The sequence below is a fragment of the Bidens hawaiensis genome, unplaced genomic scaffold (genome assembly GCF_021521415.1).
Source record: "Bidens hawaiensis isolate Kalapana, Puna unplaced genomic scaffold, B.hawaiensis_p1.1 tig00012615_1, whole genome shotgun sequence".
Classification (NCBI taxonomy): Eukaryota; Viridiplantae; Streptophyta; class Magnoliopsida; order Asterales; family Asteraceae; genus Bidens; species Bidens hawaiensis.
In genome coordinates, this window is record NW_027492038.1 from 469,317 (window position 1) to 493,316 (window position 24,000).

At 43.9% G+C, this 24,000-nt stretch overlaps 1 protein-coding gene across 1 annotated transcript; it reads right to left on the bottom strand.

Moving 5' to 3' along the window:
* Positions 1-3,674: 3,674 nt before the first annotated feature.
* LOC143541598 (mRNA-capping enzyme subunit alpha-like) lies at positions 3,675-17,535 on the bottom strand. Its single transcript, XM_077034380.1, has 4 exons — positions 17,468-17,535; positions 17,166-17,299; positions 16,288-16,366; positions 3,675-3,956 (listed from the first exon to the last, which is right to left on the bottom strand). The coding sequence occupies exons 1-4, from the start codon at positions 17,493-17,495 to the stop codon at positions 3,895-3,897; spliced, it is 303 nt and encodes a 100-aa protein (XP_076890495.1). The 5' UTR covers positions 17,496-17,535; the 3' UTR covers positions 3,675-3,894.
* Between the last annotated feature and the right edge of the window lie 6,465 nt (positions 17,536-24,000).

Here is a 24,000-nt window from a genome sequence, read left to right on the forward strand (position 1 = left end):
ATATTAAAATTTGCATGTAATGAATAATGATAATTAATCTTCTGATTTAAAAAGATAACAGTTTCAACACATGATGCAAATTGCAAGAATGAGAAGAATGAAAGATAAAATCATAAAAATGGTGGCAAGGAAAGATATCAATGATTTGATTACAAACTTTGAATTAGTTGCCACTAGAAAGGGATTTGAAAATGACTTGTGCTAGGTGAATTGAAAGGACTTATATATGTAAAAATGTTAAAAGGATAATATTGTGATTTCATTTTAAATTTGTAGAAAGAGTGTTATAAACTCTAGCATGATCATGTAACATAAATCATTGTTAGCATTATCATGTGTGTAGAACATGTGAGACGTGACACAATTCCACAAATCTAGCGTGAGAGTATCAACTTTATTCTATATACTAATATACATAATTTGTTATTTATGATAAGTATTGTAACAACTTTCAAGGTCTTTTTCCAAATTGATAAGTAAATTCACATTCAAATACTAGTTTGAGCCCCCCATGTTAGAGGGGTTTATAGGTTTTTGTTTTGAATCGTTTTACTATTTTATATTTTGTAATGATTTATTTTTAATTTTTAACGTTGTTTTGTTTTGATATAATGTGTATATATTAGTTTGTTACGTTCATTATATTTTTTAACGTTTGAGTTCTTTCAATTGAGATGTGTAGGATTTTTAGACGAACGAACAAAAATGAACACAAACATGTTGATTTTATACAACGAACAAACGTGAACACAAATACAAATATCTGTCTTATGAAAATGGGCGGTTGATGTACTTGACGATGGTAGTTGATGCATGAGAAGAGAGGTTGGCAATGGTGGGTGGTAATCGAAAGTTAACCGGTGATGGAGAGGATAGACCGGGGACGGATAATATGTAAAAGATTAGAAATTAAATTAGGGTTTAATGATGAAATGTTTCACAAATAAATAAGATGTCATAACCCGTTTAAAGCTATCCGGGTTTGGTGAGAGGCAAGGCACATGACCCGAGAAAATTATTTGGTTAATGATTAAGGCTTATTTCACAACTAATTGAGATGTTATAACTCATTAAGGACTATCCTGGTTTTGTGAGACACATGACCCGCGAAAATTATTGTTTGATTATGAAAGAGTTTCACAAATAAATGAGATGCTATAACCCATTTAAGGACTATTCGAGTTTGATGAGACCCATGGGTTAAACGCATAAGCAACCTCAAATTACAAATCAAGCAATCTGGTGGCTTGATAAATGGTGGGGCGCACATAAGATTTTTTTTTCTTTTTTTATTTTTTTATTTTTTTACATCAATAGATAGTAGATAGATCATAGATGTGTCCTTTTATATGAGATTTTAATATATTAGTTTAGTTTGTATTTATCTAAATAGTTGTTTGTCTATATTCTGAATCAACTTTTTAAAAAGAAATTAGGATTTGAATATATGATAGGTGATATAAAAGCAATCATCTATATGTTGCAAAGTCTGAGTAACTGAATAGTATGTCATCAATATCCTCAATATAGTTTAATAAATATCTTTTAACAGCTGTTCATAGAGAAATAGTCAAAAAGATAAGTATATAAACCGATTTTTAAATGAAATTGTTCTTTTGGACAATCTAATATAACATAAACTAGCTTTTGAACCCGTGTATTACACGGGATTGGTCAAATAATAAAAAAAAGTTTTGCTATTTGAAATAAATGAACAAATTTAAAGGTAAAAAAGAAATGAAATGTATTGTACAAACAATAAGAAGTCTATAATCTCAAATTTATAAATTTGATAAAATCTCTTTGTATTAGCATTTGTTGTTTTATCACAAATATTCAAATCATCATCCAATATAAACAAATTTTAACCATGCCTGCTAGTTACCCTGAATAATGCAACATATAATGTTCACGAAAAACAATTGGACATCGAAGGAACAGAACAATCTTAAAAAGGTTGTTCGTTCTTTACCATTTTCTACTTCTTTTTCATATTTTTACTTGTTTGATTTTCAATTAATATTTTACTTTTAATTTCGTGACTATTTTATAACCCAACTGTCAAAATGATTTTGGCTCATAACCCATTGACAGCTAGTATGAATGAGATGAAATATTTGAATATTATAATGAAAAATTGACTATTTTATAACCCAATTGTCAAAATGATTTTAACCCATGACCCATAGATAACATGGATTAAGGAGAATAGAGATTAGAAATTAGGATTTAATGTGATTATGACAAATCATTATCTTTATTTTTGTTTATTAGTAGAGTAAGATAAGCTTGTTAATTCTAGTTAAGGGTTGGATAGCTTTGGTTAGGCCAAAATTGAATATATGATTGTTCTTTTAAGTTTTAGATTTTATGAAAAACCGTTATACACTTGGCTTATATGATTATTTGTTGAGCATTGATTATCATCCATTTTATCCCATATAAGTTTAGAAATATTTTTCTTTTATGTTGGCAAATCTCAAAGCATGATAATAAGATTGTTTAGTAATAAAAGGTTGATTAAATAGCCGTTGAGTTTTTCTTTCTTTTGATTCTTTTTACGAATGGACTGGGTAACGGAAGTGACTACGGTTATGTGAAAGATTTTCTTTCTTAATTAAATACCAGCATATCTCATCCTCCATCTTTATACTTTGTCCTCGTAATTTAAGGAAAGCTAAAGTAATCCCTATTTTTAGAGATTTGTTGTTCATTGCTCAAATTCAAACAACTAATTAAATGATAATGCATAAACATATTTTTTTTTTGAACGGCCAACAAAAACAACTAATTAAATGATAATTCATAAACATATACTTAAACTATAGGAAAATATAATAATAATAATAATAAACGAAGATATGTGGATAGGGATTTGGGACACTAAAGGTTTCTAAAAAATAAAAGACAAACTTCTTAGGGACTGATAACTTATAGTTAAACTATATGGAGGAACACAGCGAATGAATTGCAAATGCTCCTCCTTATGATTTTATGTGTACTTGCAATTAATTTAAGTACTTTAAATTAGTGAATAACTAGTTAAACATTGTGGACAACTCTGGGCAATGTGACGTGACAATATTCGTGGGGCAAGCTCATTGAAGATGCTCTAAACCGATTCTAACACATTGTAGACTAATATTGCAAACATTAAATAATCACACAACTTATATAATTTTTATATAATTATGTAACCTATGGGGCTTAAAAGTTAAAAGGTTAAGGACCTTAAACCTCTGTTCCTGTTCAAACTTCAAGAGGTGCATAAATACCCATAATCGGTTCCTACCCGTACCCAACCCGCAAGTACAACCTAGTCTTGGGTTTCTCTCAAGACATGTACTTGGAACCGGAACCGGACCTGACCCAGACTCGCCGGAGCCGGTTCCACATTCACCCGGTCAAAACCCGACCCAACCTAACCTGAAACCTGAAAAAAATTCAATCAAAACCCGATCAAATACCCGATTATACCCGGAACTGGTTTCTACCAGACCCGATTTTGACTTTTATTGACCATACCGGTTTGTACACCTCTAATCTACACATATGAAGAGTGCATGTTATTTATCTCTAATAACATAACATCTGCTTCCATCAATTATATTTTTATATCGAAAAACTGATGCATCATTCATTTATGCAATTTGTGTTCAATGGTGTCCAAATCCAATACCAGAACAATAAAACCGACAAAAACGAATTCCAACCGTCTAAAAAACTATGACATCTTCTAAGTCATAAAACTTATGCCTATCCGAAAAAAAAGAATCAATAAATCAGTATAACAATGCTACAATACACGGCTGCCCAGAGCTCCACCCGAGTGTACACAACCACCGCCTCCTTGTATTATATTGTTACATGTATGATTTGATGGAAAAAGAATCTTTATTGTCTGCGTCTCCCGTTCCTCTCAAAGGCTTTCGTATCCATGCTTATTCTGTCAGCATACATAGTGAAGAGGTAGGTCCCAGCAGAGCCCAGTTGGACCCGCAAGACCCACCTTGAAGAGGGACGTTTGCGCAAGGACCAACTGGTTCCGCAGGACCCACCATGCTCAGAGATGAAGACCTTACGCGCAGTACGCCAGCTGTTCACGCAGGGAAAGCCTCCCGATGGTGAAGTACCCCGCCTGTCCCCGCAGCTGCGGATACAAGCCATCAGGGAAGGCTACCCGCACTAATAGCAATGCTACACACACAAGGCACTAAATAATTCAGTGTCACCTGAAGGAATGAGCAAGGCGGGAATACTCCCGCCCAAATGAGCCAGTCCGTATGCTTCTGGAAGATCTTTTGTACTATACCTGCCAAGGTATGGACAAAATAGACAAGATCTGACCAAAGCAGCCCATGAACCAATCACAGGGTGACAGCTCACCGACAAACAGTACGAGGAGCATGCTCTAGTACTGTTTGTCACTATTAGCCGCTGCCTACTCACCAACCCTTGTCGTGGCACGCACATAGCCTGCAGTTGGTGGAAAAGGAATAGTACACAGCCGGCCTGGTCACTATCAGCCGCTGCCTACCCACCAACCAGCATGGCACGTGCGTAGCCCGTAGTCGGTAGAACAGGAATATTATACAGCTGGCTGTACCTGCTTGGAAACCTACCTTCGGCTATAAATACTCCAACACCTTGGAACGGTATGATCATCTGGTATTTTACCTTCACTAGCTATTTCTCTCAATATACACTTATATTCAGAGCAATCTAGTCTGATTCTCACGCCGGAAGGTGGTCACAAGGAGGAACCCCCCCCCCCTTTCTCAGTGACGAGCTCACGGTGTCTGTTTTGCAGGTCATCTGAAGAACATCCTTCTTTGCCGGACCTAACCCTCGTGGGAAACATTACTTAACCCCCAGATTATCCATAATCTACTCGGGGTCGATTAGTGTTTCTTCATTGGCGCCATCCGTGCATAAAAGCTAGAACTAATTCAGTTTTTTCAAAACTTCTGAAAAAATGGTTAACGTTACTCCGGTCCCAAGGCCAGTAAGTGACCAAGAAACCCCGGTAACCACAACCCCAGCTACTGGGGGGAACACCGGCGGTTAGACAAATTTTACGAACACTACCCCGGTTACCCAAGCCGGGGCAAGTGCAGTAAACAATATTTCACTGGGGTTCACTGATGCCCAGTTGGAGAAACAGACGAGGCTCCCTCGCCAAACACTCGATCAAGTTAAGGCGTGGGCCGAAGCACGTCAGAAGGAATTCCAAGCTGAGTTGGATGAACGCTTGCGTTCACTCCGACAGGCTGACGAATTCGGGAGCACTCGACAACAGCTCAACATGAACAGTGAGTGCGAGTACTCGGACGATGATCGGGAGGAATCCGACACTGACGCGAACCCTCGCCATAGGGCGAAAGGGAAGCGTAAAGAAACGAACTTCCAACCAAGAAGGAATTTCGGAGAAACCTTCAAACCAAGGAACGCGGGGGGAAACCCACGCGACTTCTCCAAAACCTTTAGACCAACTGCTACAAATGAGGGAACTTCCAAGTTTGCAAGGGACATTGCGGAAGCAATCGCCCCGAGAAGTGCCAAACAGATGTCCAACATCGGCACTTATGATGGTCTATCCGACCCAGACGATCACTTGAACAGATTCATAGTGGGGGCAACCGTCAGTAACTGGACGGAACCCACGTGGTGTTATATGTTCCAGATGACGCTGGTTGGAGCGGCCAGGGCGTGGTTTGATCGTTTACCGGTCCACCACATCTATGATTGAGCGGACTTTCAACACAAGTTCAGCCAACACTTCAGTCAACAGAGGAAATATACTGAAGAGCAGTGGACGATCCTCAACTGCGTGAGAGAGGAAGATGAATCTTTACTAGACTTCATCACTCGCTTCAACTCCAAAAAGCTGAGTCTGGGCAACATAAGTGAAGATCTTGTTCGCGCCGCTTTCATCCAGGGCGCCGAATACCCAGAGCTTATCCGCACGTTGACGGGTAAGGACGGCATGCCATCCACATGGGATGCCATCATGACGGCGGCCAAGCGCTTTGCCGAGACGGAGAAGCAACTGGGTAGGGATCTTCCCCAGAGTACACATCTCTACACGCAGATGACCAGAGAAAACAATGTTCGGATCGCCCGGCAGAACAAGAAGAGGAAGCTAGGTATTTGGCAGTCAAGGGTAAACTTTGACACCTCATCCAGCTCTCGCCCTCTTGTTGGCGGAAGGGATAACACGCACCCTTCAAGCCGAAAACACCGGTGGACGCCACTCACCAAAAGCGTCACGGAGATATTTGCCACCGAAAAACTCCCATGGCCAAAAGCTCCAATGATCCGGCAACGACCTAATGCGGATCAGAGCAAATTCTGTGACTTCCACGGGACAAAGGGTCACAGTACAGAGGAGTGTACATCCTTGAAGGATATTGTTGAAACATTCGTCAAGGATGGAAGACTTGCACACCTTGTGGCATCAATCAAGAATGGAGGAAGGAATGATAACCGGTATAAAGGCAATGGACGAAAGCCCGTTGACATCAGCATCCACATGGTTCATGGCAACATCAGAGGAAGAAAAAGACGAACGACAGAACCATGCGAATGGAAGGAAGCTGAGGCGCGCTTCCCGCGAGTGCCAGGAGGACCCAGCAAGGAAGGCCCTATCGTCATCAAAAGCCAGCTGGGGCATTACATAACTTCCCGCACTCTTGCTGACAACGGCGCCTCGTCAACGGTTATGTACAGGCAGTTCTTCGACAAGCTAGACGACGAAGACAAAGAACGCCTGGAAACGGTTTACGCCTCAATGGAAGGGTTCGACGGCAGCATAAACACCCCCTGGGTATCCTATCTTTCCCCGTCATTCTCACGGACGGGAAATACTCCCGCACAGAAGACGTGGACTTCGTCGTAATGAGGAAGCCACATCACACATACGACATTCTCTTCGGGAGAGACGGGATGGCAAGATTCAACGCCGTGGTATCTTCAGTCCACGGCATGATGGGATGGCCAACTGCTGAGGGTGTAGCGATGATCACCGGTATCCCCCAGGTATGCATCGCATCCGTCTCATCTAAACCCAAACCAAAGATGGCTAAACCAACCATTACCGAACCAGAAAAATGGGCCCTCAATGGCAGATACCCTGACCAGGCTGTCACAATTGGCCCAACAATCGCTGATCCTACGCGCACCTTACTCAAACGCTTACTACAGAGAAACGCTGACATCTTCGCGTGGACACCAGCTGAGATGACTGGTGTACCTCGAAGTAAAGCAGAGCATAAGCTCAAGTGTGACCCGGCTTTTACGCCAGTCATACAAAAGCGCAGAGTAATGGGGGCGGAACAGGCTAACGCGTGTAGAACCCAAGTCAAGGAACTCCTTGACGCGGGCATCGTACGCGTTAGTAGATATCAAACATGGGTTGCAAATCCCGTTATGGTACCGAAGGCTAACAAACAATGGCGCATGTGTATAGATTTCAAAGATTTAAACAAAGCATGCCCCAAAGATTGTTACCTGTTACCCGAAATTGACCTCAAAGTGGATTCATTAGCACCGTTTCGCCTTAAATGCTTCCTTGACGCATATAAGGGGTACCATCAAATCCACATGGCTGTAGATGATCAGGACAAAACCGCATTTCGGACGCTCGATGGCACATTTTGTTATCAAATGATGCCATTCGGACTTAAGAATGCAGGGTCCACATACCAACGCCTGATGGACAAAGAGTTTCATGCCCAAATTGGGAGAAACTTGGAAGTCTACATGGATGATTTGGTCATCAAAAGCCCTGAGCCAGAAGCGATGTTGAAAGACATCGAAGAAACTTTCAACACGCTCAGAAAGATAAACATGAAGCTCAACCCGAGCAAGTGTTCCTTTGGGATGGAAGAAGGGAAGTTCTTGGGAGTCATTGTTACTAAAGATGGCTTCAGAGCGAACCCTGAAAAGGTCGAAGCCATTATCAAAATGGAATCACCTACTACCATCAAGCAAGCTCAGACACTGAATGGACGCCTAGTCGCACTTAACCGCTTTTTGTCAAACCATGCGGATAGGTCGTTCCCATTCGTGTCAACATTGAGAAACTGTTTAAAGAAAACGCACTTCCGCTGGACACCAGAAGCGGAAGCAGCTTTTCAGGAAATTCGGTCACGCTTGATCGAACTCCCAACGCTCACAGCACCAGAAGCGGGGGAGGAATTAATCATATACCTTTCTGCCACAGAGAGCGACCGGGGCAGTCCTGCTAGTAGAGCGGAAAGGTATCCAGATGCCTATTTACTATGTTAGCCGTGTCCTAACAGACGTAGAAACCCGGTACTCCACCCTGGAAAAATTAGTCTTAGCACTTGTACAAGCTTTACGCAGACTAAGACGATATTTCCAGGGTCACCCAATCACCATTCTCACCAACTTCAAACTCGCAAACGTTCTAGGCAAACCCGAATTATCGGGAAGTCTAGCTAAATGGGCAATTGAGTTGGGGGAATATGCGATAAATTACAAGCCAAGACCAGCTATGAAAGGCCAGGTCTTGGCCGACTTTATTGCAGAAGTCCCCCCTTCGCGGGAGAAAGAGTGCCAGGAGGAGGCTCAACCCTCCCCAGCACAGGACATCAATGATGTCTGGCGACTCTACACTGATGGAGCAGCCAGCAACGAGGGTTCAGGCGCAGGGTTGAAATTAACCAACCCAGCAGGCCAAGAATACACTTACGCTATTCGACTGAATTTTCCAAGTACGAATAACGAAGCCGAGTATGAAGCATTCTTGGCAGGGCTGAGAATTGCGCGTAAAATGGGAGTGAAAAACTTGGAAGCCCACGTGGATTCCATGTTAGTAGCCAACCAGATAAACGGAACGTACACGGCCGTGAACGACACAATGGCCCTGTACCTCGCACAAGCAAAAACCCTTATGCGCGATTTTAATGATTGTAAAGTCATACACGTCAAGCGTAGCGAAAACAAATCTGCGGATGCGTTAAGCAAGCTTGCATCATTAGCCTTCACCCATTTGGGAAAGGACATCCGCATTGAACTCCTTGAAGCACCATCAGTCCCGCACAAGGAAATTTGTGTCATCCAAACCGGTACAGAAATGTGGACGACACCAATAATAAATTACCTTGCAGCGGGTATACTACCAGAGTAAAAAACACAGGCAAGAAAAATACGTTGTAAAGTATTAAACTATCAACTCATCGATGACATCCTTTACAGACGTAATTTTCTTGGCCCACTCTTAAGATGCGTGGACAACCAAGATGCTGACTAACTCCTAAGGGAAGTACACGAAGGCATCTGTGGAGTACACGCAGGTCCACGCGCTGTTGTAGCTAAGCTAAACAACGCGGGATACTTTTGGCCGGGGATGCATACGGATGCGCTGGCATACATCAGAAAGTGTAGGTCTTGCCAGCTCTACGCACCCAACACGCATCGCCCGAAGAATGAACTTGCTCCAGTCACCTCTTCATGGCCATTCCAGAAGTGGGATCGATGTGACAGGCCCATTTCCTACAGCAGCAGGAAACGTTCAGTTCCTAGTGGTAGCCATCGACTACTTCACCAAGTGGACAGAAGCAAAACCTTTAGCCCAAACAACCGCAAAACGTATTAAAAATTTTATTTGGGAATTTATTATTTGTCGTTTTGGACTTCCACAAACTTTGGTGAGTGATAACGGCACCAACTTTGCTGACAAGAAGCTACAAAAGTGGCTAGAAGAACTTCAAATCACCCACACCTTTACCTCAGTGGCACACCCGCAAGGTAACGGTGAGGTGGAAAGAGCAAATAAAAGCATCGTCGAAGGCATAAAGAAAAGACTCCTGGAACACAGATCCGGCTGGGTAGACGAAGTTCCAAACGTCCTTTGGGCAAACAGAACGCTGAAAAAGGCCAGTACGGGAGAAACCCCGTTCAGCCTCACTTATGGCACTGAAGCCGTGGTCCCAGTCGAAATTGGTTTGCCCTCACCAAGGGTCTTGATTCAGCCAGAAGACAATGATGCGGAAAGACGGTTAGACCTTATGCTAACCGAGGAACGCAGAGACTTAGCCGCAGCGCGCGAAGAAAACTACAAGCGACAAATGCAAAAGTACTACAACACGCGGGTAAAACTCTGCAACTTCAATGTAGGAGACTACATATTGCGTAACAACGAGGCTTCAAACCAAGAGCGCCCAGGAAAACTGGCACCGGTCTGGGAAGGACCGTACATTATCAAAGAAGTTTTGGGAAAATGTGCATACCGGCTCGAAAGGCTCGATGGCACTCCTATCCCAAGAACATGGAACGGAGTTCAATTACGCAAATGTTACATGTAGATCAATTCCAAACTTGTAAAGAAAAGGCCTAGAGCCACTTCTAATGGAAATGATTCTCCTTTCACATTGTGTTGATAGCCTTACCTTTATACTTATGAACTTCCCACGCTGATATGCCGGTATTCACCGCATAAATATGGGAAGAAGTAAGTCGTTGCGTGTGGAAGGCGGCAAAACCCGCATAAACACATAAAACGGTAAAAATTTCTAAGGAAAACCTTCACGCAGGTCAACTATAGGTGAAGTTTGGTCATCCCAATAAATGAAAGTGACGGTCCTACCCGCACAATCATGATAGACGAAACTGAACATTGACCTATTGGCAACCGCGCGTCGAAAGGTTAACTTATTCAAAACACTTAGAAAATTTCAAAGGAAAAGATGAGGAAAACTTCCACGCAGGTCAGATATAGGTAAAGTTTAACCATCCTACTAAGTGAAAGTGACGGTCTTATCCGCACAATCACGAAAGAGGAAGCAAAACTTTAACTTATTATCTGCCACGTTGAAAAGTTAACTTATCTAAGTACTAAAGAAATTGCTAAGTTAAAACAAAATATGAGCGAAATAAACAAGGCAAGGCATTAACAAATAATTTTTATTCCATCAACATTCAAACATTACAAGAATTGCTGGGTACATACCCGCATACAAGATTAGAAGTCTACAAACATAAAAATCTACTCTAATGGTGGAAAGGGATCTAAAGTATCAAGCTTCAGGACCACTCCCACTTGGACCCGCACCATCAGTAGAGTGTGGCGGTTCAAGGAAAGCTTTGAGGATAGCTAGCTCATCATCAGCAGCAGCAATCTCGTTTACCTTCTCCACCACCGGATGCGGGAAGGCGGCATACTGATTCACTGCTTGGTCATACGCAGCTTCAGTATCCACATTGTAAAGAGGGAAGTTGGAAGGCGGAATGCCTTGTTCAACAAACCCTAGACCAAGCAGGAAGCCAGCCTTTTCTCCATCCTCATGAGAAGCGTTGAGGGCTGCGCTCATCGCATCGTCATATGATGTGTTCGTGAACACCCGATGCACAACCTAAAAAACAGAAGTATATCAAAAACTCTTCAAAGTGTAAGGAAAAGCGTAAAGAAATTGTGAAACTGCGCATACCTGCGACAACGCTTCTCGAAGAAGCCATTCCTTGGTAACCAGAGCCTCCTGGAGGGCAGCTTGAGCTTCATTACGGGCGCGTTCGGCTTCGTTCTTTGTAAGGTTAGCAAGCAACACATCTTTGGCTGCAGCCTCTTCGACGCCCTTTAGCTTACGCTCAGTGTGGTCAAGCACCCCCCTCTGGTCCAATATCTCTTGGAGCTTCTTGGCATCTTCCATGGCCAAGGCATCATGAGCCTGCTGGAGCCTCTCTAATTTGGCTTTAAGTTCCTCATTCTCGATGCGTAGAGGCTCAGCAGCAGCTTCAGCCTTGGTGGCCCTCTCGGTTGCGTTCCGTGCAGTTTCCTTAGCCAACCGAAGCTGTTCATTAACAGCTTGGGCGGCCTTGGAACGGGCCTCGAGACGAGCCTGAACGTCAACCTCAAGAGCCTTGAAGGCCTTCTCCTTTTCCGCAGCAACGGCGGCAAGCTTCGCATTATCCTCCCGGATAGCCCACGCCTGAGCCACTTCAAGGCTACGCGCCGTCTTTAACTTATCGTTTTCACGACAAAGTAGCTCGACGCGCGGCTGCATCCGGGCGAGGAAGATTCGGAGCTCGTCGGACAGCCTACCTTCCTGGTAGCTGGCCATGGCCTCCCCCAGCGCACCGCTTGGGGCGGCGTGACGCGCCCATTCGACGCAGTCCTCAGCAGTCCGGAGGGTCGTTCCCTGGCGGATCTTCCACCGAGGAGCGTACACCTCGTTGGAATCACGAACTGCAATAAAACAAAAAACAGTTAAGAGAGAAATGATGAAAGGGATATAGGCCAAAATAACCCTACGCACCTGTAGGGTCGACAACAGGCCGATAGCCACCAAACCCATCACCTGAACCTAAAGGATATCCATCCAAAAGGTCAAGGAGACGGGAAGGAGGCAGGGATTGGCTAGACGTCCCAACCCCAAACGTACCTGAAGGACTGGCCGTAGTCGCAGGCGCCGGAGGAGGCATGGTGGAGGCTGCCGCGGTGGAAACCAACGGAGGTGAACTCACCGGAGGTGAACTCACAACCGTGGCCGCGGCTGCGGAAGAACCCGCAAGAGAAATCACCGCCGGCTCAGTGATGGATTCTGTGAAAATGGCACTGACAGCCGGCGGGGATAATGTTACAGCTGGAACAGTTGGCTCAACGTGATGAGCAACTGAACCAGTACTGCAAGCAGGCGTAGCCGCCTGGGTCATCGCCTCGGGTAGGTTGACCAAACCTACCATCATGGGTCCAGAGCTGCTCCCTCCCGCTCCACTCTGGAATGCCGTAGCATCCACGCCTGCACGAAGACAAGATATATAAGTATAATAGCGGAAAGATATGAAGTTAAAGTTATGTATACTTACGGGTCTTTTTGAGCTTGAAGGTGCGAACAGGCGGGGACGAACCCGATGGAGCCGGCCTCTTCGTATCGGTCACCATCGTCGTCCTGGGCTGCTCGGAGGTGACAGCCGTTTCAACTTCCCGAGCAGTGGTCTCAACACCACCTGGGTTCCCCGCCGCCTCTTCACTCTCAGTCTCCGACTCAGACCGGTTCACCTGGTCGGCGGTGGAGGCTACCTTCGCCTTGCCCTTCCCACCAGCAGCCTTCTTCTTCCGCGCAAGAAAAGGACCATCTGCGAATTCCTCATCAGAAGATGACAAGATTAGAGGAATTCCGGCAGAGGTTTCAGCATTCAGAGGGCGAGGGTTAAATAATCTTTTACCTGGCAGCGTGGCGCTCAGTATTTTGTGTCCTGGCGGGTAGGCCTCCACAAACCGATCCGCAGTCTGCGCAAGGATGGGCAACTCGTTCTCGTCAAGAGCGCGAGTACCCAATCGAGCGGGACCGTCAGCTTCCCGCGGATGCAGGAGGGACTGCAAGTCATTTCCCACTGAAATAAAAAGAAAAACGGTTAGAAAAAACCTTATATCAACAAAGAAGACGGAGCATACCGTAAGGGATAAAGTTCAAACCGTATTCAAGTACGATGGGAATCTGTGGCGCATCCGCCCCAGCATCCTTCCACACCCTGCTCATACCGAGCATCACCATCCCGGACTCCGGAAAGCGGTAAACCGGAGTCTGGATCCGGGAAATCTTGGAGAACCATTCCGCCTCCTGGTAGTTGGAGGCGTGAAGGCTGGGGAAAGCTCTCCCGTTCTTAAATGTCATCGCTATAGGGACGACACGGGCAGAGATGTAAAAGAACTCCCGCTTCCAAGACCGAAGACTGCGCTCGGTAGCGCAGATCTTCAAACCCTTGATCCGGGTGACCAGGGTATACCAGCCTTGGATGCACCTCCAGGAGTAGAAGGTCATCAGGCGGTCGACGTGGGGATCCACGCCAAGAATGAGGCACACCCACTCAAAATGGCGGATCTTGGCGATCGCCATTGGGTGTACATCCGTCAGGTGCACACCGTGTCTATCCAGAACACGCTATACAAACTTCGTCAATGGGAACCTAAGATTCCCATAGACGAAGAAGGCGGCATATACCCCTATTTTTCCCTTGGGGCATCGTACACCGTCTGGTGTGGCTCCGGAAACTCAGGCTCGAACGGCTCGAGCATGAACTTCCGGACGATGTACCGGTAAAGCTCGATGGGAAGAGCACACTGGCATTCGCCAGCAGTGCTCTTATCGTCCTTATCGGACGTAGACGTCGGGTTCTCGACATACAAGTCAGACTCCTCGACGATAGCTTCTGGATCATGAGTATACGACATGTTTTGGAGGTAAAGAACGATTTCAGGAGAATGCTCGACAGAAAGAGTATTCGCCGGAAATCGCTTAGAAGGAGAAGAGAGAAGTGAAAGTGTGGATTACCAAGGACCCTCTCCCCCTTTATATACTAATCGCAATGAATGCGATGAATTTAATGCGGAGGAGAGAGAAAAGAGCTGGTGCAATGAAACTATGACACGTGGAAAAAGCAAGCTGGCAACAGCTGTTGACGGGACGCGCGCCGTAAAATCCGCACCCACGCGCCCAAAAAATTGCGCCCACGCGCCTGAAAAAGCTTCTGGAATGACCATGTACTGTCACGTCGTCATAACTTCCTGCACGTCCTGAAACTGTCAGAAGAAACCGTCGGACGACGTTTCAACAGTTTGGACTGTTCTTATCCTTTCACCAACTCTTCGAATTTCAAAAAGATTCAAAAAGATTCAAAAGTAAGCGGGATTATACCCCTTACCTTGGCAACCAAGTAACTATAAGACAGGTGCGAGTACAGTGTTAAGGCAAAACCCTTCGCATACTTAGCACCTGCAGGGAATTGAAGCCAAGAATACCTCGGCAACCAAGTAACTATAAGACGGGTGCGGGTACAGTGTCAAGGCAAAACCCTTCACATACTTAGCACCCGCAGGGAATTGAAGCCAGGAATACCTTGGAAGTAAAGTAACTATAAGACGAGTGCGGGCACAGTGTCAAGGCGAAACCCTTCACATACCTAGCACTCCGCAGGGAATTGAAACCAAGAAGGATCTTCTGGGCCATGCTTGCGGAAACGGGAATAACATCCCCGCAATGCGGGAACGTCGAGAACTAGATTGTTTGAAGCTCCAAGATGAAATTGGTTGTTTTAAAATAATTGATCACTATGTTCAAAACTACCAAAACCTCATGGAGAATCTACACAAGTGGAACTCAACGCTCCTGACTTGCGAGGAGGTTACACACCTACCCGCATCATACCCAAAGATCAAGCAGAAAAGTCGGGAATTTCTGCGTGACATTAGGGAAACTGCGGGAAGAATCCCCACGGACAACCTTAAAACTAAATCCTTTTCAAAACCCCTTAAGTCCAAAGTTCACCTCACTTATTAACAATTCATGAGAAGAACATTGGACTGGAAGGACTTGAAGAGGTAGGTCCCAGCAGAGCCCAGTTGGACCCGCAAGACTCACCTTGAAGAGGGACGTTTGCGCAAGGACCAACTGGTTCCGCAGGACCCACCATGCTCAGAGATGAAGACCTTACGCGCAGTACGCCAGCTGTTCATGCAGGAAAAGCCTCCCAATGGTGAAGTACCCCGCCTGTCCCCGCAGCTGCGGATACAAGCCATCAGGGAAGGCTACCCGCACTAATAGCAAGGCTACACGCACAAGGCACTAACTCAATAATTCAGTGTCACCTGAAGGAATGAGCAAGGCGGGAATACTCCCGCCCAAATGAGCCAGTCCGTATGCTTCTGGAAGATCTTTTGTACTATACCTGCCAAGGTATGGACAAAATAGACAAGATCTGACCAAAGCAGCCCATGAACCAATCACAGGGTGACAGCTCACCAACAAACAGTACGAGGAGCATGCTCTAGTACTGTTTGTCACTATTAGCCGCTGCCTACTCACCAACCCTTGTCGTGGCACGCACATAGCCTGCAGTTGGTGGAAAAGGAATAGTACACAGCCGGCCTGGTCACTATCAGCCGCTGCCTACCCACCAACCAGCATGGCACGTGCGTAGCCCGTAGTCGGTAGAACAGGAATATTATACAGCTGGCTGTACCTGCTTGGAAACCTACCTTCGGCTATAAATACTCCAACACCTTGGAACGGTATGATCATCTGGTATTTTACCTTCACTAGCTATTTCTCTCAATATACACTTATATTCAGAGCAATCTAGTCTGATTCTCACGCCGGAGGGTGGTCACAAGGAAGAACCCCCCCCCTTTCTCAGTGACGAGCTCACGGTGTCTGTTTTGCAGGTCATCTGAAGAACATCCTTCTTTGCCGGACCTAACCCTCGTGGGAAACATTACTTAACCCCCAGATTATCCATAATCTACTCGGGGTCGATTAGTGTTTCTTCACATAGGAAGACGAACGATATCATTGATCTCGTCTAATACTACTTCTTCTGTGATATTATCCTTGATGCTCCTCATAACCTAACATCATTAAATTGAAAAGATTATTCGCCAAGATAATTGTAGCGAATCCTAGAGGTGGCAAAATGGATAGGATGAAATGATTACAAATAAAGTATTATATAATAATAATAATAATATAACATTTTTAACGAAAAGTTAGGATGTTAAGATGCGCGAAATAAAAACGAACTTTACAGATTTCCAGAGTTAGAAACCAGTCATAAATAATGCGTAGAATAAAAACTTCAATGCTCTTCATAACGAACTTTAGTTTTTGTATTTTGAGCCAAATTTAAGGTTAGTTCTAAAAGCAGGAAAATATGTTTTCTGTTTTGTAATTTGCTTTAAAAAATAAAGCATGAGCAAATTTGACCCATTTGACCAATTTACCCATATCCTTCTACACAAACTTCTATTTGACCCATTTTGACACGTGTGGCCACCTATCAACAGACCAAATCCGCCAACTGTAAGAGGGCTGTTCACGAGTGGAGCCAGGGTGGTTTCAAGCTCAAGCTCAAGCTCAAAATTAAACGAGGCAGCTTAGCTAAGCTCTAGTTCGATTTTAAAGTTAAACGATCCTAAGATCGAGCAAACGAGCCGAGCCGAGCTATGACCCGAGCCGAGCTTAGGTCAATTTTGGCTCGGTTACAAAAATGATCCAACTCATCTCAGTTTGTTTTAAATCAAGTTTTTTAAGCTATTTTTATTTGAGCTTTTATCGAGCAAGACACGAGCCCGAGCTTAGTGCCGCGAGCTTTTTGAACAGCCCTATGTAAGTGATTTCTAGAATGTTGTTTACAGAGAGAAAACAAACCTTTTTGAAGGTTATGAACTCATTTGGTGTTGATTTGTCGGGCCGCATTCGCATATAGACCCAAGCATCTTCCTCAGAATCCCATGAGCTTTCTATTATCTTTCCTGATAATGAATATATATCTACTGATGGATCTGCATATAATACTCGAGTCATTACGATTTTGCAAATAAATGCATGAATAAGAAAAGGAAAGACTGTTTTCAGCTATTTTCACGTTTTTATATTTCCTTATTTGGGTTTCATTCCAGCTATTTTTCATATCTAAAGAACAAAATCAGATAAATTAATAAAAATCCCACCTCTAAAAACGACCCGACTTCTATCCATCGCCTTCTTTCTCCCACGCTCGTTTAAAAAAGCATAGGGCGATTATGTAGGTTCCCAGCCTGATCTACACGGAATATCTCGTTCTACGTAGGTGCGGAATCCCTACGTAAGACGATACGAGCGTAGAAGACGATACACGTTAACACGATCAAACACACGTTACAATAAACAAAGACACGTTGTATTGCAACTGGAAACACGTGATTCACTGATCACCGATTACACAAACTCTGGACAACTCGTAAAACTAATGATTAATCGACTACCAACCTAGCCGTAACCTAGCCGTATATAACAGACGACAACTTCGCCTAAGATGTTTAGGCGAAGTTGTTCCTAACTTCGCTTGTTCCACAAGTTCGCCTATAACAAGCGAACTTGTGAGAACTTCGCTTAATACAAAATACAAATTCAACTAACTCGATTACAGACACGATATACTGAACTACTGACATCATGTACCAACAGACTCCCCCTTGGCAGTAGCTTCATATCTCTATCTTCAAGCACGTGTCTTGTAATCTCAACAATCTTGTATCTTTCATCTTCAAGCATGAACTCCTTCTCGTACACAAACCGAAACAACTCTTTGATATTTCTTCGCTTCTTCTTTCCAAGCAGGAATATAAAACATCTTTTTCTCGTTCAGCACCTGCAGATCAGCTTGAGACAAATTCACCAAGTGCATTGGATCATACACTCTAAGCAACTCTTGTTCATCTTCATCCTCCATTACTGCTTCAGCTGTTTCACAATCAACATACCACCACTTCAGATCTTTGAGCACATCCTTGGGCATTTGTTTCATTGGCACTTCTTTTAGACACCGGATCGGCTTATACTTCATGATCATCCAAGGCTTGCCATATGCTCTCATTCCTCTATCTTTGTCTTCAACAAGCTTTCCTTTCTGTGGTTTCAACAGCTCAAACTTCTTCTCCTTTATACTTTCCTTCCATACTATCTTCCCAATGACCCTAGCCATATTATCATCACTTCTGTTTATCAACCCCAATCTGGCTAAGTCCTTCACTTCACACTCAGGCAATGTATTCAACGATCTCAACAGCCTCTTGAAGTACTGAACACCATCATACCTTTTAATCACAAAGAGCCTCAACTGCTCATCATATAACCAACATATAATCCCCTTTTTTGATTCAGCATAACCTCTAATGTTGTAACTTTTCTTGAACATAGTAGGGACCGCCGGTTTCTTAGTTTTTACGAACCACAGAGCATAGCCTTCTTTCCATCTTGGCTGCTCTTCCCATTCGGTCTCATCGCTTCCCATATCTTGACTCATATCTGCCTTATCAACTTCCGGAATCTCGTGCTCAACGTTATCCTCTACAATCTCTCCTTCTTCAATCTCACTATCAATGACAATCTCAGCACCAATCTTCTCAATCTCTTCAACCGGTAACACATCGTCATCACCTGTAACATCATCATCCATCATCTCCTCAACATCCACAACCACCACATCATCACCTGAACCGCCAGCTGCACTCGTTGACTCCCCCTGAGATGTGGAAGTCCCAAGAGCTTGTTCAGTTCTTGGCAACTCTCCACCTGTACCTTTCGATGCATTAGGATCATCGTCTCGATCATTACGCTTCTTCGTCCTCAGCTCATCACCCTTACAGCTCGTCTCCCCCTGAGATGCCAAGAACTGTTTCAAGGCATCAATTATTTTACCATGTTCGATCAGCAGGGACGACTGAATCTGGTTCTCTGCAACGAGGCGCTGAATAGCATGAGTCTGGATAAGATTTACCCTTGATTGTTCTGCCACGACCCTTTCAAGCGCTGCTATTCGTTCCGTGTCAGATAAGGTTGCATCGAAATCAAACCTCAGATGTGATATGTCTTGAGCGTACGGAGGAGGGATTTTCGATGTCACCGGCACCTCAGAAGTAGGTGGAAACGTAACCGCAGGTGGTATCGTAACCGACAACCCTGCAGTAGCTACAACTGTCGACTCAATAAATCTTGCCACGACCTCTGTTGGAGTAAGAGTTGGAGGTGGCAAAGATACAATCTCCGGAGCCGATAGCTGGAATGTAGTGGGTGGGAGGCCGAATGAGGATGAGGTAGCCACCACGGGAACATCCGTGGCGCTTGGCCTTGTAACTGGTAATTATGTAGGGACTACAGTCATACCGGACAGTGCGGGTGGAGTGAAACGAACCACCCTTGAGCTCTCACCAGCTCCCGAACCTACACCTGTCGTTTCCCTTCTCGATCTGCGGACCAACTGATGTACTTGTTCCTCAAAGTCTGACTCACTGTCATCATCGTCTCTCTTCCTCTTCCCATGAATCCTTTCTTGTGTTACTAAAATCCGTCTCGCTTCATCCACATCATCATCTGAAAAATCAGAATCAGCCACCGTCGGAGCTGCCCTAGCCACATTCACACTAGAAACCTGGGCTACCGAGACTTGTACCTCTTCCTCAGGATCAACACGCTCCATATCAAAAAATCCTTGACCTCCAAACGCTGCATCAAGGTCTACATTTTCCTCCGGTGACACAACAGGAGCAGCAGGTATAGCTTGTTGTACCTCAGGTGGTGGTTGAGGTGCTCCTGCCTGTTGTGGTTGAGGATCCCGAAACTCGTCCCCACGAGCTGGAACATACTTTGGGTTGATCAAGTACCCGAATAATGAAGTATGTCGAGGACGGAGCTCAGGTTTACTTCTTGCACTAGATGATCTGCACTGGGCGAAGATTCTCTTGCTTACACTCTCCACATATCTGATCGGGCGGCGCTGAGGTAACGTGGGAGCAACGTAATTCAAGATCATCTGAAGGAATCTTGGATACATAAGAAATCTCTCACGCGCCACCGCTCGTCTCTGACGATCTATCTCGTAGAATACCATCTGACTAAAGCTGTAACGCTTATTGTAAGTCAGTGCAGTCATCGCCGACTGCATGGTCGCACCCATGCCATCTGTACCAGCCTTTCTCCCTGACATACACACGATCATCACGTGCATGAGAAAGCGCCACTGGTCTAGCAAGAACCCCTTGCGTCTCTGAGTATCCCCCAAAGGACCAGAATATCCCATTCTCAGAAAAGCACCATCTCGGAATGGAGCCACAAAGTCTGTCGGATCATCTCTCGTTTCATCCCCAAACTGCAACGCCACCCTGATCTGTTCAGACGAGAACTGTACTATCTGATTGTTGACCGTTGCACGCATAACCGGGGGCTCGACTCGACAGTCATATTCCACTGTCTGCCAGAAATCTTCAATGTTTGGCAAAGATATCGGCAGTGTTGTGGTAATAGCGTGGAAGATACGCGAGCGTAGAAGAAACGTGATGATTTCGCGGAAATCATCAACACCGCTCGCATCCGGGTCCAATGTGATGTATATGTTATGCCCCGGGAAAAGCTGTCGTTGGTTATCTCCACCTTCATCACCACCTGCGCCACCTGCTCCAGCTACAACAGCCATTTCTGCAACCAAAACAGTCTAAGTTAGAGAATCGTCGAGGCAAATCACAAGTTCGCCTGTTACCATGAGCGAAGTTATGATTTATTCTGTATAGGCGAAGTTAGAGGTGGGGCGAAGTTGGGAACAACTTCGCCTCAACTTGAACTTCGCCTGATAAATGTTAAGTAAAAAGGGCCAGGCGAAGTTAATGATAACTTCGCCTAACCACAACTTCGCCTCATATACTGTTACATAATTAATTATCAGGCGACCTCAGGCGAAGTTAAGGATAACTTCGCCTAAACTGTAAGTTCGCCTGAATATGAATCGGCAACAGTTAGACTTTCGAACGAATTGATTTGGTCAATTTGGAGATTGCGGACTGTTAAACACATGTTTTTGAGACGATCTAGACGATTAATATGATTACGACCACGTGAAAATAAGTTTGAAAATCGGGTGTTGAGGTTTGGAATAAACGGGGTCGCGAATCGGGTCGAAACGACCTTTGATTAACATCAATGACAGTGATTATACGATACTACAACCCTACACACCTTTAATCGGAATAGTAAACGAGAAAATCAACACAGATTTGATTCGAGATAACTTCGCTTAGGGTTACTGAGTATAAGTTCGCTGGTTGTTTTGAAAAATAATAAAGTGTTTGACCTGAAAAATCGTTTATATAGGGTCAAGGTTATACAGGCGAAGTTATGGATAACTTCGCCGATATTAAATTTTACAAAACAAACCCCTATAATTTGAACAATTTGCAATTAACTTTTAAAACATCCTATAAAGAGTTAAATGATACGATCAAGACCAAGTAACCAGGTATAAAATCATACAACTACATAAGTAGAAAAAAATTTTAAAAATAAAGTACACGGGATCAAATTTCAGTCTCGACAGGGACTACCACGTTTTAGAAAAGATCCGAACAGGAATCATACTAATTACGTGACTGTCACACAGATCCATGTTCAGCTGTATTATGACATAAAGAAACAGGTTGTAAGCAGGTAAATAACTTAAAATGGTTTTCATCGCTTCTGTGATACGGGTTAGGTTCAATTAAGCTCAAAATATAAATGGGCAACACCTCAGAGATTAAGATGTCTCCTATCTATTCTCAAAGCGTATTTGGCTTTCCCCAAGTCACCCCGAGTTGATCTCGACCCGTAGTGTCTGATTAAATAGTAAGTACTCTTCGATCTTTAGACTCTTCTTCCCGTTCTCTTTCTTACATCTTGATTGAGAAGTATTAACTTCATAAGCTCTAGAATGTCTTAGTAACACATAATTTTTTTTTTTTAAGTATTTACATAGTTTCAGAGTCGTAAACAACTGCAAGTCCTGAATCTGGATCACTGCAGTTTCTTGACACACCATCTTCTCGGGAATCAGAACACTCACGGGCTCGTGTATGAATGGGTAATCGCTTTTCTGCCTATCATACGGAAAGATATATATAGAGACATGCACAACTCTTAAGGAGTTTCCACGTAAAATCGAGTAGATTTAGTTAGTATCACTTCTAAATTTACGCACCATAAAAAGCTACTATGACATACAATGACTGTTCTAAAGTCTTTTAGGCCTAATAACTTCACTAGTTAAGCACACAGAATCAGTATATCTATCACTTTCCAAGGTTGGATCTATTTTCTGTTAAACATAGTAAAGGAACTTCTTACGAAGTAGTAGACTTGAAAAATAATTTCATCTCCCTAAAAAAAATTTTTAACTTCTATCGCCCCGATCAAGTCGAAGTCTTCAGGTAAACGGCTATCCGGAAGATCCAATGGATCAGCTGAACCGACCACATACGAGTATGTGTCCTTCTAACTAAGTATGAACGACTAATTTTCAGCGAAAGAATAAAAATACATCATAAACCGCCCCGATCACTTTCAGTCATCTGGTTAATGGCTATCCTCATATTCTACAAGTAGAAATGAGGACCAAACATATCCGAAGATATGTCCTTCAAACTGAGGCAACCGACATAATTCTAAGCGATAGTGACGTGTTTTTTTTTTTTTAAACAAAAACGAAAAACACGGTTACTCGGGATTGATCATCCCATTCAGCTCAACAAGGTTTTGAAAACGAGTTTTGTCAAACGCTTTAGTAAACAAATCAGCGAAATTATCTAACGTATCAACCTTTTCGAGCACAATCAATTTCTTCTCAGCACAATCCCGTATAAAATGATGACGGATGTCAATGTGTTTAGTTTTACTATGCTTTACGGGATTGTTAGTTACTGAGATAGCAGCAGTGTTATCAATGCAAATAGGAGTATGAGTGAAATTCAGACCATAATCGCGCAATTGCTGTTGTATCCAAAGAACCTGGGAGCAGCAGTTCGATGCTGCCATGTATTCTGCTTCACGGGTAGAAATGGCGACTGAGGTCTGCTTCTTGCACTGCCATGACACTAATCTGCCTCCAAGAAACTGACATCCACCTGTTGTTGACTTCCGATTCTGATTGCATCCTCCATAATCAGAATCCGTGTCGGCGACTAACTCCAAGTCTCCCCCTTTCGTGTACCACAACCCTAGCTTAGGTTTGCCTTTGAGATACCGCAATATCCTCTTCGCACCCTTCAAGTGAGATTCCTTTGGGTTTGCCTGAAAGCGAGCACAAAGACAAACTGCAAACATAATATCAGGTCTAGAAGCAGTTAAGTACATTAAAGAACCTATGATTGCCCGATATTGGGTGGGGTCCACGTCTGCATCACTGTCTGAATCAGCACCCAATTTATGGTTGACGCAAACTAGAGTATCAAATGGAGTGCTGTCCTCCATCTTGAAGCGTTTGAGAACGTCATGGACATATTTAGTCTGATGAATGAACATCCCATCTTTCTTCTGATCAACCTGCAGTCCTAAAAAGAAAGTTAGTTCACCCATAGCACTCATTTCAAACCTCTTTTTCATGACGGCTTCAAATTCCTGACACATGGCGACTTTTGATGCAGCAAAGATGATGTCGTCCACGTAGACTTGCACTAGAAGAAAGTCGCTTCCTTTTATCTTA